The sequence below is a fragment of the Excalfactoria chinensis genome, chromosome 1 (assembly GCF_039878825.1).
Source record: "Excalfactoria chinensis isolate bCotChi1 chromosome 1, bCotChi1.hap2, whole genome shotgun sequence".
Taxonomy (NCBI): domain Eukaryota; kingdom Metazoa; phylum Chordata; class Aves; order Galliformes; family Phasianidae; genus Excalfactoria; species Excalfactoria chinensis.
In genome coordinates this window covers 134,838,512-134,858,228 of record NC_092825.1, presented here as the reverse complement: position 1 = coordinate 134,858,228, position 19,717 = coordinate 134,838,512, and the positions used below count along the sequence as shown (strand labels likewise).

Genomic DNA, 19,717 nt, shown 5'->3' with positions numbered 1-19,717 from the left:
AGTCCCCCAGTGTTTGTGATATCTAACTGTGGTGTGAGAAGTGAAAGAGTTTAGCGTCCTATAACCAGGCACAACTAAGGGCCATATGGTTACAGAGTGACAGTATCATACAGGATTGTAGGAGATGGAGGCCACCTCTAGAGATCGTCATGTCTGACCTAACCTGATCAACAAAGACTGAGCTAGAGGAAAAAGCAGAAATTACTCCAAATGGATGAGCTGGTGGATCAGACATGATGTGCATTGGTGGGGTGGGATGGTGCCACAAAGCCATAAACACTGCTAAGGCACCAGGCATCCAGGTGTGCAGCCTGTGTATGTCCACTGTATATAAGGACAGCTGTGCCAGAGAAAGTCACAGAATGGCATGAATTGGAAGGGACCTCAAGGATCATGGATCTCCAACCCTCACGCCACAGGCATGACCACCAACCTCCACATTTAGTACTAGACCCTACCCACACTTCATAACGCAGTACTGAGCCACAGGGGGGACTGGAAGCCTGTCCATTTTTGCTCCTGGAGGCGTTCAAAGCCTGCCTGGCTGGGGGTCCTGGTTGTCCTGATCCAGTGGGTGGCAACCCTGCCCACAGCAGGGGGATGGAACTGGATGTTCTTTAAAGTCCCAAGTCATTCTATGATCCTATGATTCTTGAATATTTCCTAACCAATATTGATTAAGCAAGACCTGGATTTCCAAATGAGGAAGACACCATGGGAAAAGTTAACAGGGTATTTAACCTATCAGAGATGTTTATTTTTTCTTTAGGGCTTGAAATAAAGCTCAGGAGGTTTAAAAAGAATCCTCTGTTTATTGAAAATGGTCACAGTTAATACCAGACTGAAAGCAGAGCAGCCCCATTTGTACAGAAGAGCAAGTGCAGAAAGAGAGCATGAAACACTGTTACTCTATCTATCTATCTATCTATCTATCTATCTATCTATCTAATCTGTGTATGTATACTCACATACCAAAATGCTTATTTTTTTTTGTCATCTAGCTATGGAAATATTCTCAAAGCAAAAGCTTCTTTGTGGAAGAGCTTCATTCGCAAGAGATACTTAGAGTTTCTCTTCATAGTTTTTTCTTGTCTTAAGGCAAGCAATACAGAACATTGAACCTCATTATCAAAAGATGCCTTAAAGAAATTGTCAAGCTTAGTTTTTGCCTCCTGCTGTTCCTGCTGGCATGACTTTTCAGGACTGCATTCCATCAGCAGTTACAGACTTCTGCCAATCTAAAACTGACACAGGTTGCGTTTTATGTCCGCAGCCATTTAGCTCCTCTCTTTTCCCTACTTTTACCTTCTCTACATATTACCCCTCCCTCCCCCCCATCCCCTTGTCTTTCTCTCCTCCACTTTTTCTTCCTCCATATAAATACAGGGAGTCTGCGTACAGATCTGGCACTATTTGTCAGCACCCAAACAAGCTGTAAAATAAATCACACAACCTAATTTTAGTTCTGGCTGGCAAAGCCAACACTGCTGCTATCCGAATGCCTGTAATTTGGCTCAGAGGTAAAATGTTTTGGATGCAGAATTGTTTAACTACTTCAAAAGCAGTTGGCCAAATGGGGCTCCACAGGCTTCCAGCTGGCAAGGACACGAGGGATGCTGCTCTCCAGTAGAGGTACATCGCTTCTGGATGGAGTCACATCCAATCCTGAATTTGATATGGGTTTAGTTGCAAACTTGGGTCTGTCAGCAAACATTATAAGGCTTCTGCCACTCTGATCTATGTAATCACTGAAAACTACCAATTACCTCCATGGAGGTTTGATTTTTGGCTCAGTTATTTGCAGCATTGCTCACAGAAGCTACTGTTTGCGTTAGGGCTCTGTGGTCTGAGGGCACTATGCTGTAGTAGCACTGAATCTTTGTCTCAGCAAAAAGCTGTAACTTATGATATTTCTGGTTTCTGTTTTTAAATCATTCTAGTACATAGTAAGCCATGTAAGTGATCATTTAATTGCACAAATATCATTATTTTAACACAATTTTTAAACAGTTGTGGCAGTGACTCAAGCACCTCCTTCCCTCCCCCTGAATTCACATCTTCCAAGACACTCTGTATAGAAAATAGAGTAACTGCCAAGAAGACCAGAGCTATCCTGGGTTGCATGAAAAAGTGTGGCCAGCAGGTCAAGGGAGGTGATTCTTCCCCTCTTCCCTGCCTTGGTGAGTCCACATCTGGAATCTGTCCAGTTCTGGGCTTCTCAGTGAAAGACAGTGAACTTCTAGAGAGAGTCCAGTGGAAGGCCACAAAGATGTTAAGGGCCATAGGTATCTCTCTTATGAGGAAAGGCCGAGAGACCTGGGATCGTTCAGCCTGGAGAAGACTGAGAGGGGATGTTATCACTGTTGATAAATATCTGAAGTGCAGCAGTCAAGTGGAAAAGGCTGGGCTCTTTTTAAGTGGTGTGCAGCAATAGAACAAGGGGCAACGGGCACAAACTGAAATATAGGAAGTTCCATAAGAATATGGGGAAAACATTAAATGTGAGGATGACTGCACTGGGACAGGCTGCCCAGAGAGGTGATGGAGTATCCTTCTCTGGAGATGATTCAAGACCCACCTGGATGCTTTCTTGTATGACCTGCTGTAGGGAGCTGCTTTAGCATTGGGTTGGACTTGATGATCTCCATATGTCCCTTCCAGCCCTACAATTCAGTGATTATGTGAACTATTTCCAGCACCTCCAGACACCACTTTCTGAAACAATCTTTTGTCCCTCTGTACAACTTCCTCAAGGCACTGCAGTTACACTTGTGCTGTGCTGATCTCACTGCAGCCAGAGACAACTAGCAGGAGCTCAGAACAAAAGGACGCGCATGGATGTCTGAACCTGGTCCACAGCAGGAACCCATGGCTGGTTTATGCTCTTATACTTTAAGATGAGAAGATTTAGCTGCTTTGTAGGACTGAGACAGGCTGCACCAAGGCTTGCACGTTGCGCTTCAATCCAATGCTGATGTAGGGCAGCGGGAGAACGCAAGGCCTCAACCCAAGCTCTGAGCTCAAGCACAGGCGAGCTGCCTCCATCGGACGAGACCATGAGGGCGCAGACCTGGGGGAGGGCGGAGGGACACCGGAGCAGCGGAGGCGCCTCTCTCCGGTTCCGAGGCGCGGCCGCCGCCCCGCCGGGAGACAAGCGGGCGGTTCCGGCGTGCCAGCCGCGAGAGCCCGCAGCACCAGCACTGAAGACGCCGCAATCCGACCCGTTCCCCCGGCGGGATGCGGGAGGTGGTGCTGCCCGGCGGCGGCGGCAGTGCGAGGAGGCGGGGGGCGGCGTGGGTGCAGGTGAGCGCTCGCCGTGCTTTCTCCCCCCCGCCTCGCGTCGCGCACCGCGTCTGTTTCCGGCGTGCGCACATCCCCGCTCGGCCGGCGGGCGCCGCGCAGGTAACGAGCCGGGGCTGCGCTGCTGCAACCGCGCGGCCTTTCCCCTCTTTGGCCCTCTCTCTGCAGTGCAGCAGGCCTTCCCGGCGAGCCCCGGCTCTCGCGGTGAGCCCGTCTTCCACCGCTCGCGGCTGTTAGCTCTGGAGCCGAGCGGAGGCAGCGCGGCCTCGGTGCGGTTGTGTCGCTGCCGTCTGCAGGGCACCGCCGGCGGCTATTTGCGGGCGCGTTTGTGGCAGGGGAGGGCTCCGCGACCTGACGTGGGGGCTGCGGAGTGAAGCTCCTGCCTGATGGGTGCCGGGTTTCCATCTGTGGAGCGTGTTTGTGTGCGAATTGGTGGCATGATGCGTAGCAGATGCGACCGATTTGCTTGTTAAAGACAGGTAATCAAAAGCAAGCCAGCCTGATAAATTAGCTTTTGATAATTCTTAGCTGCTGTCAACAAAGCCAGGCATTTTCCTTTTGTGCTTTTTGAAGAATAAGAGGCATATTGAAAATAAAAGGGAGCCCTGAGTAGCTGTACAAGGAAAGCGGTGAATAGGCTGATACTAGTGCTGGCGATTTGCAATAAACAGAGGTAATCGATATTGCCTTTTTTCTGTAAGCTTAAGCTTTGCTTGCCTCAGAACTATGCGGAATTCTTCCAAATTCAGCGACTTTATGTTTGTTTGTGATTTATCCAGTTGCTTCAATTGTTTTGTGCTTCGTCCATGTGAGATACTGTGACCTTAAGGGAGGAGGAATGATCAGGCACAATTATAGGTGTATTTACTCATGATGTCATCACCATGGCATCACTAGCGTGTGCAGTTGATGCTACAGCAATGATAAATAAGTACCGTTTCTAGAATTCTGGGGATGCTTAGGGGTAGATATGGTGGGCGTTTTGGTGTCTTTATAAAGGTATTTTGGGTTTGTTGGAGTATGTGTTCAGAAATAAGCCTGGTGTGCATTTTTAAGTTGACTGAGGCCTCTTGTTTTCTTTCAGGTAGCTCAGCTTGCGGTAACAATGGAGGCAGCCATGCAAACTATATGGTAATTAAAAATAAACAAAAACCATTCCTCGCAGTACAAGGCTCTTCCAATATTATTCAATGCCTCACATCTCAGAAGATGAAAAGGAGAATGGTTCTGGAAACAATGGAAACACTGAAAAGAAACCTGGGAAAGAATCCTCAGAAGCTTCTCTTCGTGATCCTATAAAGTCGTACTGCATCTCAGATGCCTCCACTGTGTCTTTGGTGTCCAGGGGAGATGGACATTACCCATGGGGATGTCCTGTGACTCATACACGAGAGAAATTTTATACCATTTGTTCAGACTATGCTTTTTTAAACAGAGTAACATCTATTTGTAAAAGCCCAAGTGCTTCAGTTAGTGCCTGCCTGTCAGGCAGCGCTGCCTTAAATGTTGGAAATAACACATCTGGATTATTGGGCATTCAAGCTGGTGCTTCAGAAATAATCTACGGTGAAGATGCTAACTTGGAAACCTTGTCTGGCAGCCTTGGAAAGCTTCCGCTGGCGTGGGAAATTGACAAATCAGAATTCAACAGTGTGACTGCGAATCATAAAAACAAAGCAGGTGAGATGGTGGCGTGTGATGTTGCGGAAGAGAAAGGTTTGCTTTTCAGAACTTACTTGTGAGGGGGCATGGTTAAGACATGTATTTCTTGAAGGAGTGCTATGGGAAAGCCTGTGTGTCATTTCAAACAACTAGCTCATCAGCAAGACAGTGAGGTAGGAGGAGTGAAAGCCAAAAGTAAGTGGTCCTCAATCATCACTAGCGTGTACTTAACTGCGTGCTATGGCTTTGGTGGCTCTTCCTTTAGTAGAATCTAGTGAATTTTGCAGTGATTATTTTTACCTGTTAAATACAGTTTTGTCACTTGAAGTGTTGCCAGATGCTTCAGAGATGTGTTTGGAATTTAAAGGTGTACTTTATTCATTACAGTAAGTCAATGGGATCATCAAAATATCTGGGAGAGCAGTTTGTTTCTGTAACAAAATTGTATACATTTTGATTCTCTGTATGTGCAGAGTGTTAAGGAGCCAGTTCCATTACAACTGGCTTTGCTGCCTCCTGTGTTCTTTCTCTTAGATTGCAGCTGTGAATCAAGCACCCATATCTGCCTAGTTTTCTTTGTTTTATAATCCCTCTGCTTACCTACAGCTGCCTGTAGCTTTTTTCCTTATTATTCTGTTGGTGAAATATCTGTGTTATCCACCTCTTTGTGCAACCAGCTTAGCAAAATGTGAGCATTTTTAACGTATTTCTGTTATATTTTGATGTGTACAAGTAGTGCCATTGAATAAAAATAAGAAGCAATGATTACTTCTTGCAGGATGACCAATTTAGCCAAAATAAAATACATGTAGTATGTTTTATTTGGATACGGTGGTTTCAGAATAGGTTAAATACTTCAGCTTTTTTTTTGCTGTTCCACTACCTCAGTGGCTTAAACAGGATGTATTATTCTCTCTGACTTTGCCTGTAAGCTTTCATCAGTAAGAATAGCCGGTTACAGACTGGCTGTGAAAAACAAATGTTTAATTATATTTTCCTGTACCTTTAATGTTGTGTGATGGGAAGTTTGTGTTAGGCTGTCTGTTAGTCTGGCAACATATTTCCAGCTTTCAGAGAATGTATTTCTGGGACAGCTGATGTAACTCATCAGATAGTAATCCGATTGACTGCTTTCTCAGATTAGTTGAGCAGATCATTTTAAATTCTCTTTAAATAAAAACAAACAACAAAAAAGTTTCTTATAGAGCAGATGGATGCTTCGGTATTTACAGACCCACTGTAAGTCTTGATTGGTTATTTGATCCCTCATCAAAGTGTTTAGTCCCAGTTCTCACTTACACAGCTAGCATCTGTTGTTTGATGTGCATGCTATTGCTAGCAGTGCTTCAGGAATAAGGTGTAAAAACTAAGCAAGTTATTAACTTGTTTCTGAAATCTTCTTCATAGGGAACATGAAGAAACAAGTGGCAAAGAAAAAGTCCTCAGACAAAAAAAGCAAACAGTACAAGGAGTGTCCTCAGCTCTCTGCTCTCGAAGATGTGAAGGAGAGGAAAGTGTTGGACCTCCGACGATGGTAGTATTTATGACATGTATTTAAGATTATCCCCATGCAGTTTGTTGGTAGACGCTGTTGCTTATTATCTAAAACTTGATAGTATCTTAATTGTGTTTTACGGGAAACACTGTATGGACTGTGTGTGTTAAGCATGCATACTCTAAATCTGATATCTTCTAAATGAAGGAGAGAACGAGCTTTTCATCTGCAGAAATCCTAAAACCTTTTCTTATTTTTGTAAATAACCTGCTGTTTTAATATGGAATCAATTTATGTGGAAGTTAAGCTCTTGAAACAAGGCAAGTTCACTGGCGTGGTCAGGCAAAAACTATCTTGAGGTATAGTACTGATATATCTTACTCCTGATTTTAATTTTAAGTTGGAAATACCAGGTAAATATCTGTCAATTCTATACAGTCTTTGTATATTGTATGAACATAACTAATTTAATGAGTTCATCTGGTTCTTATTGTATGTCTGTTATATCAGGGAGTTGGAATTGGACTGGAGAATCTGCAACCCAGAATGTCATTTACAAGTAAATAGTTGGAAATGCAGTTTGCTAAGAATTCATATCTTTAGGAAACATATGTATAGAACCCGTAGTAGAACTTCTATAGGGCTGTTAAAAATTTAGCTGCTTTTAATGAGATAGGGTAGTAATATCTGACAAGCATTAATATAGTTATTAGTATTTTTGCTCTTTTTTTTCTGGAAGGATGTGCTCTTCTATACAAGTGAATTAAAACATCTAGTATAGCCTGGTCCTTCCATAGCACAAAGCAAAGAAGTTCATGTTGCTCATATGTGTAACTGGACCAAGAATGCTTATTGATGCATTTGTTGTTGCTGTTGGTTTAGGTATTGTATTAGCCGACCTCAGTACAAGACTTCCTGTGGAATTTCTTCATTAGTGTCTTGCTGGAATTTCTTGTATAGTACGCTGGGAGCTGGCAGGTGAGTCATACATGGACACCCATTTGCCTATAGAGAATCTAAAATGTGGTGTCAATTACTTTGTCAAATAAAACTTTTTTTTTTTTTCAGTTTACCACCTATTACTCAAGAAGAAGCTTTGCATATATTGGGCTTTCAACCCCCATTTGAAGAGATTAGATTTGGTCCCTTCACTGGAAATACAACTTTAATGAGGTATGTTCAGTTCTATTGATGCAGCCAAATGGTTATTACCTGGAAAATTAACGTGATATAAATTAAATCATAAAACATGTAAAGATACAGCAGTGATTCATTTATTAAGAAAGAAGTTGTGGCTGTCATGTGTTAGATCTTAGAGTAGCAGAGCACGTGTGGGTGCTCTGAGAATGTCTGAAGAGTTTTTATCATAGTATCATAGTATCATAGTATTGTGCGAGTTGGAAGGGACCTTAGAGATCATCGAGTCCAACTCCCGGGATTCGGATTCGAGCCCTCTGTGTAGCAGAGCGGCACTTCTACCCCCTGCTCCACAGGGGGGGATTCGAACCCGGGCCCCCTGGTGTTGCAAACGGGAATTTTACCACTGCGCCACCGGAGGCACACAATGCTATCTGTTATGTGTGATGCGGTGTTACATAGATCATGAAAACATGAATTAAAATGTTCTATATTTTTTTAAAATTCAGCTTGATTAATGGATACACTTCACTGAATATAATTCCCTGGTTAGGAAATTTATTGACTCTCACTTTCCTGTTTTTGAAAATGCTTGTTAAGTTCTTAGTGGTATCATTAAGACAGCCTGAAATGACACTTGTTGTAGTAGTAGCTTTATGTAAAAAATTGAGAGTTGAAAATGTGGCGAGTTCATTTGTTCCATTGCTGCAACAGAACTCTTCAGGATGAGTTTGAGGGGGAAAGATGGGGCTGGAGTCGCAGAAGCCCTGGACTTTTTAAGTTCTCTTATTTCTGCTCTGCTGCTTTCTGATCCTGAGAAATAAGGTCTAAATCCCACGCCCTTTGTTTGTTGTACAGAACTCATTAAAAACTTGTAGAATTAAATAAGGCAGTGAAATTTGAACGTCTTGAAAAGGCCTTGGTGTGTTACCCACATGCTAAAGACTGAAAAGTTTTGGTGTGAGGTTGAAATATTTTGCAGTTCTCTTAATAGGTTTGTGAATCATGTTCCATCTACTTGATATTCCTTAAAGGCAGTATATATGATTTGTCACAGAATGTGGGTGCTGGATTTGAAAATGTGGCAGCAGTCTGTTCTTAAAAAGTGTCATACTGTCTAGATCATTGAAGTGTAATGAGAACTTCCTTCTCTGCCTGAGAAGACTGAGACCCAGGTGTTTTTTTTTATTATTATTATCCCTTAGGAATATGTCTACCCTAACAGAACAAGCTTATAGGATATTCTGCCACTTTATGGTAACATGAAGTATGTGATGGAAGCCCGATGTGATATGCAGAAAGTCCTACTGAAGTCTCTTGCCTTCTAATGTTTTAAAAGATTCCCACTGTGTACCTTACAAATCATGGCTGGAACTTGGCAAGTCAGAACTTGGGTCTTTCTGAAGGCTGAATAACTGAAAATTAGATGTGACCAGGCTGAACAGAATAGGGCCAACATTTCTAAATCCAACGCTTTTCTAATTATAGGTCAATAAAAGGTCTGAAAAAGAGAAGTGAAAGGCTTTGAGTATTTATTTACCTTCCTAGAATGATTTGTGCTGTGGCAATGTACAATCCATATACTAGTGTTATGGGTACTTAGTAGTACCCTGTAACTTCTGAACTGTCAGTCAGAGAGAAGTGGGAAAAAAGAAAATTTCATTTAATAACTCTTGAGTTACTACAATCTTTCAACTCATTGTTTCAGATGGTTTAGGCAAATAAACGATCACTTCCATATCAAGGGGTGCTCATATGTTCTGTATAAACCTCATGGAAAGAACAAGACAGCTGGAGAAACGGGTAAGTAGCTAATCCTAAAGCATTCACCTTACAATTTACATCAATTGAAAACAAAAAATCTGTAATGTACAGCATTTGGCGTGGCGAATTATTAAGTATTGCTTCTGTTTCTATCAATCTATCAAACAGCTCCTAACAGCCTGATTTTTCTGATTTCATTTTTTTTTCGTGATAATGATAGGACAAGGGGGAATAGTTTTAAACTAAAACAGGGCAGGTTTAGGTTGGATATTAGGAGGAAGTTTTTCACACAGAGGGTGGTGAAGCACTGGAACAGGTTGCCCAAGGAGGTTGTGGATGCCCCATCCATGGAGGCATTCAAGGCCAGTCTTGATGTTACTCTGGGCAGCCTGGTCTAGGAGGTGGCAACCCTGTCCATGGCAGGGGGGTTGAAACTACATGGTCTTTAAGGTCCTTTTCAACCCAGGCTATTCTAGGATTCTGTGATTTATTGTTCCTGTCTTTAGCTAACATATCCCTCTGGAAGTTGTATGATTGTTTTCAACAAGGTGCTGGAACTGCATTTTCATGCATGATTTTAAATGTGCAATCTACAGAGAAGCTATGCTTCTATGTACAATTTATTAGCATTTGGTTTATTGAGAGTATTTAATTTCTAAATGTAGGGGTAGATTAATCAGGTCCTGGGCAACTTGATGTAGCTGCACTTACCCCTGCTCAGTGCAGGGGAGTTGGACTATTGATGACCTTTAAAGGTCCCTTCCGTCTCTAAGGATTCTATGATAAACCACGCTGAAAAGATATGACACAGATTATTAATTTGGAAATCACAGCAAACTGCCCTTCACTCATAAATTGCTGTACCATCAGGTGTTTGTTCTCAGAATTCTGGAATGGGTTGCTACATGTCAGCATCTTGAGCACTGTAGTCACATTACTGAGTATGGTACCTTCCGGTGCTGGCAGTGATCCTGAGACTATGAAGCTCCAAGTGTTTGAAGGCTTTCAAGTGGTGTCATTGTTGCATAACTTATCTGACTTGGAGCAGTGAAATTGCTTTATGTTGCATGGTGTATTTCCTATGTTGAGATGCTTCTTTATGTATGAAAAAGTATTTTTAATACAATTTTGCATGTATAAAGCATGTATTTACATGCTTTATATTCCATTTCCTTAGCACAGTCTGTGGAAGGTGTTAACTTTTTGGTACCAGAACTGAAATAAAACACTAGGTTAAAAGTTCTGAATCAAAACTATTTTGCATGTCCCTGTCAGAGCATGTACTCTGAACTAAAAAAACAGAAGCGATATAACTATTTTATAGTAGGAAACAACTTTGTTGTTGTTGTTGATTATGTTATGCAGGATCCAAAGCACTCTGAGCTGTAACATCAACTTTCTTTTGTAGCTGTGGGGGCCCTTGCAAAGCTAACACGTGGACTTAAAGATGAATCAATGGCCTACATCTACCATTGCCAAAACCATTATTTTTGTCCAATTGGATTTGAAGCAACCCCAGTAAAAGCTAGTAAAGCATATAGGTAAGATTGGATGCTTACACTTATTTTAGTGGAGAAATGTACAGAAAAACTTAGTGCAAGTTGATAACATTTTTCTCCCTAAATAATGTTTCAGTGTATGTTGTGAATGCATGTATGTCTGAACTAGTATAATGCTGTGTATTTTTAAATAGTTAAGTTAAAAAAGCCAAAAACAACTGAGCAAGCTAGACTGAAAGAACTTAGACAGGAAACCATCAGTGGTACTTAGAAGTCTCTTAAAGATGTGTGTTTATAAAGGGTATTTATTTACAGGTAGATAGTCTGAAAAATAAAACCATATAGACTTTAAAAGAAAAGAAAGCAAAGTGCAAGTGCTTGTATGACTTCGGGACTAGAAGTAAAAAGCTTTACAGTGGTACTAATCTAATGTGGAGTAGACGTGGTGAAATCTGCAAATGTTGAAACAACTATTTGTTTATGGTGAGAACAGGGGATCTTGTAGTGCTGTAGTATTGTGCTTTCAGTGTTGACTAAGAATGGTGACAAAATTGGAGCGTAAGACTTAGAAAAATAAGTAGAGCTACCTGAGTAATTTGTTATTTAGAATCCTGAGAAGCTTGAAATGATTTCTGGGCTGTCATAGTATGTTTGGCTTTTATAAACGACTGTTGTAATGATGAAACACTTCTTGAAGACCAGGGGAAATCTAATATGACAGTTGTTTTAGAATAAAAAATACGATTTTAATTTCAGATTTGTCAGTAATTTGACATTACTTGGGATAAAATAGTGGAACAATCAGTATGAGTTTCAATTAAATATAGGTTTAAAAGGAAGATGATGGCATTGATATTTATAGTTATCTTAGGTTCAAATCTGCATAAAACCACAAATTTCCTCAAGATTGACATTTCTCAGCCTTGGCAAACTTCATCTGAGACTTCGTAATGTTATTAACTTGTTACTGTATGTGATATACTGTGAGTAGTTTTTCTTCTTTGTGCATCATTCAGGTAATCATACTCAAATTGTTTTTCCTGTCTCAAGTGGTTGTGACCAATATGTGTCAGAGGTTTCTGTTGCACTTTCACAAGGTTCATCTGCTGGTCAGTGTTTAGTAGCGGTATCAGTGAGTGTAAGAAAACAATTTCTGATACAATTAGCAGATCCCAATAATAGGAAATACGAAGTAATGAGGAGTGTAAGTCATTGGTGTGAGGTGAGCGTCAGTCTTGCGCTTTCCTTACCAGCCAATCTGTGTTTGGCTGTGATGAAATATATAGTGTCACATCAAGAAGTGAAGAAATGTTAGCTTTGTTTCTAGAATTTAGAGTGGTAGTTGTATGGATGCATTAAAGCGTGTCCTGGGTTAACCTAAAATCTACCTGCACCCGTGACAGGGGGGCAGTCGGCCCGCAGGCCGCTGGCCCAGAAGGAAAAAGAAAACAGGGAAAAAGAAAATAAATACAGCGGCAACGATCTAAGGAGGCACACTTATTTGCTAAATACTATATCGGAATACAGAATAACACAATATAATACAATATAATTGAAATTAAGGCTAACGAATCAAGTAAAATAAGAGAGAGTGAATCCCGAAAACCGAGAGGCCTACTGTAACTCTAGGCGAAACGTCTGGAACGCTCCCACATGGCTCTCCCCCTGGCTGGCAAGGTCCAAGAGAGCAAGTCCAGCACTGAAGTGAGATTATATAGAGTCCTTGTCATATGACTGACCGTGATGTTCTCTGGGACATTCAGTCTTCTTCTGTGAGCAGCACATTCGTCAAAATTATCCATGCTTTATCATGATGTTATGATGTGGAATACTGATAGCAAAATTACAAAATTGCAAAACCATGACAAAGCGTAATCACCTGAATCTTATCTATTCCCAGTGCAATGCTGTAACCAAGGGAATAATATAAACGTCCATAGAATCAATAGAATCATTAAGGTTGGAAAAGACCACTGAGATCATTTAGTCCAACCACTGACCCATCACCACTATGCCCACTAAACCCTCATTGCCACATCTGCTCTTTTTTGAAAACCTCGAGGGATGGTGATTCCATCACTTCCCAGGGCAGCCTGTTCCAGTGCCTCACTACTTCTTTGGAAAATAAATTTCTCCTACTATCCAACCTGAAACTTCCTTGGTGCAACGTGAGGCCACTACTTCTCATTCTATCACTGTTACCTAGGAGAAGAGGCCAATCCCCACCTTGCTACAGCCTCCTTTCAGGTAAATTTACCTAGTGATGATGTTCCCCTGAGCCTCCTCTAGACTAAACAGTCCTAGTTCCCTCAGCTGTTCCTTTCAAGTTTTGATCTCTGGACCCTTCACAGCTTCATTGCCTGGTCATGCTTCAGAGCCTCAAATATCTTCCTTGTAGTGAGGGGCCCAAAACTGAACATAGCACTTGAGGTGTGGCCTCACCAGTGCTGAGTACAGAGGGTCACCTCCCTAGTCCTGTTGGCTTAACTATTTCTGATGCAAGTCAGGGTGCCATAGGCCTTCTTGGCCACCTGGGAGCACTTCTGGCCCGTGTTCATCTGGCTATCAACTAACACCCCCAGGTCCATTTCTTCCACACAGCCTTCCAGCCACTCTGCCCCTAGCCAATAGCATTGCATGGGGTTGTTGTGATCAGTGTGCAGTACCCAGCACATGGTCACGTCGAAGCTCATACAGTTGGCCTCAGCCTGTTGATCCTGCCTTTCTAGATTCCTCTGTAGGGCCTTCCTACTCTCAGATAGATCAACACTTCCTCCCAACTTGCTGTCATTTGCAAGCTTATTGAGAGCGCATTCGATTCCCTCATCAGTACGTGAACAAGAGAATATATAAGGTGGTTGGTGGGGTTATTTTCCATGCTTGCATGCTCCATCACTTATTGAGATTATGCACTAGAAGAGCAAAGGAGTTAAAGTAATAAATAAAACATGCAAATTAGATTGGAAGTGCAGTTAAAAAAGTAGCCTGATCCAGTGTGAGGAAATTTCTGAAGCCTTATAAATCAAGTTTGAATTTATATTGCTTTGTAGTGAACAAAAGCAATGATTGTAGTACTTCACCCGATTCACTGACTCTCAGTCACTGCTATTATTTTTAAATCAATATTGGATTTCTTTTTCTTAACAACAGATCTCTCCTAAAGATGTGATATGGAGTAATGAGTTCAAGGAGCTTTTACAGCCTTATTTTAGGCTGGGGTTTAAACCATAGGACCATCCTGTTTTCTTTGTATCTTCTAACATCTTGCTTTGAAAAATCATGTTAGTACTCTAGAGGTGCTGTCATTAGATTTTGTAGTAATTCTTGTATTTTGTTGTTGTTTCGTTCTAGTTATAAGAAAAGCTTTCCATTAACTATAATTTTAAGGAACAGTTAAGCTTCAAATGAAATGGGTAGATAGGTTGCTAGATTGAGCTTAGTAGACAGTTCTTAGGTCAACCATAGACTTCCTATGATCTTAGGTTGCTGGATTTGGACTCGGGGGTTCCCAGTTCAACCACAGACTTCCATTGTGATTTTAGGTAAGTCAATCTATCCTGTGTCTCAGTTTCCCAGGTGTGAGATGATGGCATACATTGCGTACATTGTTACTTTATGGGGAACATTAGGAATAAGTAAGCAAATGGTTGCAAGCAGCAAGGCCATATGCTGTTTATTACCTAGGCAGGAAACATCTCAGGTTTTGTTACTGTTGAAACTGAAGTAGCTTTTCATTGCATGATTAGCCACAGGAAGCCACAGGCCTATGTATCCCATCAATCTGCCCTAACATCTCTATTTGAAACAGTTACCTTGAACTGAAACAGGCGGCTTGGTTTGTTTAGTTTTTATGCGTTAGGTGTTTAGGAGGAAGTGATTGAAGAGAAGAGTTACTTTCCTATATGTTACCCTACTTCTTTTAGTAATAACTGTTAAGTGGCCTGTAGTTTAACAATAGTGGAAGGAGCTAATTGATCGCTCTGTTAAAAGTCAGAACTGAGAGGTAAAGTGTTTGTTTCCCTCTCACGTGGCTTTTCACAACTCTTATTTTTATTCTTATAGGTATGTTTATATTTAGATCTTACACCTTTCAATTTCTATTTTTGAAGATCTGTCTTTTCTCTGAATAATAAGCAGTAGTACTTCTGTCTTGTTCCTATGACTTGCGAAACAAAAAGCTTCCCTGTAGGCAATTGTAAGTGCTATAACATGGGAACTGATTTTTAGTTTGGCTAAGAAAGCAATTGTAAAGTTAGAAAATCCTTTAAAAACAAACAAGATACATATAACATCTCTATTATATATATATATAGAGAGAGAGAGAGAGAGATTTTAATCTTTTTTCTTTTTAGTATGCACAGTAAGTCTTACTAGCATTATATCTTCTATTGAACAGAGGTCGTGTTTTGCAGCAAGAAGTAGAATATTGGATCTTAATTGGAGAGCCGAGCAGAAAACATCCAACGATACACTGTAAAAGGTTTGTTACTTCGTAAGAATTTTTAAATTAGGCATCTTTAAAAAGCAAGCAATTTGTATACCTCTCCTAAGGGCCACTAACAGACTTACTATTTCTATGGAATGAATATACTGTAGCTTTAAGAGAAGCAGGTGCTTTAATGAGAAACTTCATATTGACTTTGGGACTAGCTCTGCAATTTTAGATGTGGCAGGACGCATGAAAGCCAAAGCCTGTTTCTCTTAGATGTGTCAGATTATATTAGGCAGAGAAAACATGTAGTATGCCTGCAGTCATATCAGTTGTGATTTATGGGCTGCGTGAACCTTGAATGAGCGCTGGATATCTCAAGATCTAGCTTAGATGTATGTACAGCCTGTAATCTGCAGCACCATTAGTTTATATGTGCATAAAAACAATATATTCATGATGAGGTCTGATTCATAAAAGCCGGTGAGTAAATTAGATGCACAGACTAGGAGAGTTCTGTATTGAAATTTCATTGATTTAATTTATCATGACAAATGTGACTGTTTAACAGTTTTCTCAGGTTTATTTGATGTTCTGTTTTGTAGAGTTTAGTATTAATATCTGGAAGGAGAGCACAGTGCAAAATAATAATATTTTTTCAGGAAAGAAGTTCCTATTTTGAAAAAAATATTTGAAAGAGCTTATCTGATGTAGACAGACAGATTGATCCGAGTACCTAAAACTCAGTTTGTCTTTTTCTTGGTTTGTGATGCAACTTTGTCCACAATCGTGAATAGCTGCATATTTTTGACTGCTGAGATAAAGTGCAACAAAACAAACATCACACTATGTATGCGTTTGCTGTATCAAGAAGTGCAATACTACGAATCCTGCTGACAAATATTGTCCTGCGGTGTATGATCTGCAAATGGAAACTTGTGTAGTACAACAGATGTCGCCATGGTAAAAACCATCTTTCTGCAGTCCCACCAAGAGCTAGCAAAAAGCTCAGTGTATTAGATAGGATGGGAAAAAGGTTGGGACAGAAATCTGTTTTCTAAGCTTGGAAGATGATATAAAGGAGAAATGTGTAATTTGACATTTAAGGGACTGTAAAGGTGATTTATAGACACGAAGATGTGTAAAATACAGGGATATTTATTTGCACTGGTCTGGAAGGAGCTATGAAACCTTGAAGAGCTGAGTAGATGGGGAATGATTGAACTGATAGTTTATTAGAGGTGAGACTTACACAGAATGAAAGAGTGGGTTATGGGTAAAACTGTCTAGTAATGACAGTTAGTGGATAAGGAAAACAAGGATTTGATTGAAATGCTATACAACAGTAAAAGATATAATACAATAAAACACACAAATTTGCACATTTGCCTAAAGCACATTTAGCTTCTTCCTTTCACAAGTTGGTGAATTAGCAAGCAAAACAACAAATGATTTGTGATGCAGTTACTCATTTTGGAAGCTGTTAACCAAGAGCAGCACAACAGTATCTGAATGCTTTGATTTAAAAAGTTAAGTTTGATATCTCCAATACAGAGGCGTTTATATTTTTACATGTTTATTTATCTTTAAATTCCTGTTAAGAATGTTTAAAACCTCAGATTTCTATTCTCCTGTACATAAGGGAGGTGCATGGTTTCGAGGCTTCGAATTCTCAGCTGAGCAGTAATCTTATTTCGTAGGTGGGCAGATATTGTCACTGACCTAAACACCCAAAATCCAGAGTATCTAGATATTCGACATCTAGAGAGAGGACTGCAGCACCGGAAAACAAAGAAGGTAAATGCTATTTAGAAGGAAGAAAATTTGTGATAGATTTTGGCAAACCTATTCATACTTAAGCAGTTAAAAACTTTTAATGAAGTGATTGCAGAAGGAAAAAGTCAAATGTGTGTACTTGCACGCAGTCACGAATGTTTACCTGCAGAACAAGACATGATTTAATAGCATCCTTGCATATATATCCAGGCTGTCTGTCTATACCATATACTTGGTCAAAATATTTAACCTTGTTGGCTTATATGCAGCTGCAGAAAGTCTGGAAGTATTCTACAGATAAATTATAGACTGATCCCCTGAATCCTCTTGATGCTACATATAGTCTGGAAAGAAAATACAGTAGAGTATCAGACAGGAGAATGCATGTACATCTGTTCTGCGAACTTTATATATAGTTACATACAGTTATAATGTTACATAAATAATATATATTACTGTATTTCTTTCCTGTAGATAGGATTCTGTATTGTAGGGTTCTGTATTGTGTGTGGGGGAGGGGGCTCTATTTTTAATTTTCAGATTGAAATTCTGAAATAATATGCTGGAGAGATTATTTGAAATGTGGAGATCCTATGGAAGATGGTGTCAGCATGATGACAAGCGACCAGAACAGACAATTAGTGTGAAGATGACGGGAGAGTAAAAAGACTAGCAGAACATAGGTTAGAGTAGCAATAGATTGTACTAAACCATGACGAGTTAAACAGATAATTTAAAAAGATGAGAAGGAAGACAGATGAATCATAGACTGACCAAGGTTGGAAGAGACCTCCAAGATCATCTAGTCCAACTGTCCACCTACCACCAATATTTTGGCACTAGAACATGTCCCTCAGTAGAACATCTAAATATTTCTTGAACACCTCCTGGGATGGTGACTCAACTGCCTGTTCCAGCACCTCTGGGAAATTATCAGAATTGATTTGTTTGCGGATATGGTTTGTTTGGTGCTGTAGTTGTTGGTTTGTTTGTTGCTGATGGTTTGTTTTGTTTTGTTTTGTTAAAGAATTCTGTTACCTGGAAAGATCTTTATTTCAAATATCTATTTAAGCACAAAAAGTACATCTGTAATTTATAACAAAGAACTTTCTAAAATTCTGTTAGGTTGGAGGAAATCTTCATTGCATCATCGCCTTTCAGAGACTTAACTGGCAAAGATTTGGTCCTTGGAATATTCCATTTGGAAGTGTCAGACAGGATAAACAATCCCAAGCACAAGGACAAGGTATTGCCAAATCTGAGAGTGAAGACAATATCTCTAAAAAACAACATGGACGACTGGGACGATCTTTCAGTGCTGGTTTCCACCAAGAATCTACGTGGAAAAAATCTAGTCTTCGTGAGAGGAGGAACAGCGGGTATCAGAGCTATAATGATTATGATGGAGATGATTAGAATTAACTTTAGGTAATAGAGTTTATATATCAAAGTTAGTTTTAATCAGCACAGAGTAGGGGTTTATTAATCCTAGGATACATATGAATAGAAAATATGGCATAAATACAGCTTTGTAATCCTTAAATCAATTATGAATTACATGGTTGCAGTGGGTGACATCTGATACATGAATTGACAGATAAGCACAGATTATTGTACTTTTGTAATCAAAAGCAGATATGACAGTTAAATCAATCACTTATTTTGAAATGACTATACTATATCCTGAACTGTGAGAATAAAAGAGCAGATTGAAGTTAGCCAATGTAATTAAACAGATTTCATTGAAAATACTTGATATTCAGAAGCATGAAAATGTATTATATGACTTTATAAAAAGGGTTATACTGCATATGGTATAAGGGTAAAAGTAAACATTTGCTTTCCTTTTTAGCACTCCATTTTGTTAAGGCTGCTGATATCGAGTGAGAAGAAAGAAATTGCATAAGTTAGAAAACTTCGTCAGATTAACACAATGAATGTATATTCTCAATCTAGTTGTCAGTAGAATTCTGTGAGTCAGATAATCCTGTTTTGTAGGTAGATCCCAGTTACTTTTCCCATAGCGAGATACCTGTTTTAGACTGAGAAGAACTGCTGGTTGCAAGGAAGGTTTGAAGATGGACTTTTACTGCTTTTGCTCTGCGGATACAGTAGCAGATTTACTATCATGTGAGCTCTAGTGAGCAGTGACTGCTTAACATGGACCTGTGAAAATCAGTTTCAGCAAGCTGCATTTAACCTGAGCCCGATGAGCTGGCTGAACAGAGTTCTGCTGCCAGTTCTTTTCCTCGTTCAGTCTTAGAACTCCTGTTGTTTTTGTGCTGCTCTCTTAATTTTGTATAAAGGAGATGCAAGTGCCGAGAACTGCTGGCAGCCCTTCTGATATACCTCTATGCCAGCAAACAATCCAAGTCTTTTCAGGTGTCCCATGTGCAGTCTTTTGTTTCGTTTTGTTTGTTTTTTTTTTTCTCTCTGGTTTATTCAGTCGTTCGCCCCAAATGCATCTCGACGGTTGTAACTTTTGTGTGCAAACCTGCTCAAGGCTGTTTATTTTTTACATAAAATGATTTGTCATGTAATGTTTTTGTAGGTCGATGCTATTGTTAACCAAAAAAAAGAAAAAGAAAAAAAGGGAGGGAGACTTTCAGAATTCTGATCATTCAATAAAATCTGTTTTCTATTTTGTCTGGTTGC

General features: G+C 40.1%; 1 protein-coding gene across 9 annotated transcripts; it reads left to right on the top strand.

The window, feature by feature from the left end:
• The first annotated feature begins 3,150 nt into the window (after positions 1–3,150).
• BIVM (basic, immunoglobulin-like variable motif containing) lies at positions 3,151–19,708 on the top strand. Of its 9 annotated transcripts, none has more exons than XM_072345361.1 (11): positions 3,151–3,303; positions 4,389–4,980; positions 6,370–6,496; positions 7,340–7,435; positions 7,526–7,630; positions 9,303–9,397; positions 10,767–10,899; positions 14,340–14,399; positions 15,254–15,337; positions 16,987–17,083; positions 18,188–19,708. In XM_072345361.1, exons 2-11 carry the CDS (start codon positions 4,491–4,493, stop codon positions 18,476–18,478), a joined length of 1,578 nt encoding a protein of 525 aa, XP_072201462.1. In that variant the 5' UTR covers positions 3,151–3,303; positions 4,389–4,490; the 3' UTR covers positions 18,479–19,708. The 9 variants fall into 9 exon arrangements, with proteins under 9 accessions (XP_072201462.1, XP_072201442.1, XP_072201433.1 ...); XM_072345341.1 differs by having other exon boundaries at positions 4,385–4,980; XM_072345332.1 differs by having other exon boundaries at positions 3,151–3,402; positions 4,385–4,980.
• The last annotated feature ends 9 nt before the right edge of the window (positions 19,709–19,717 follow it).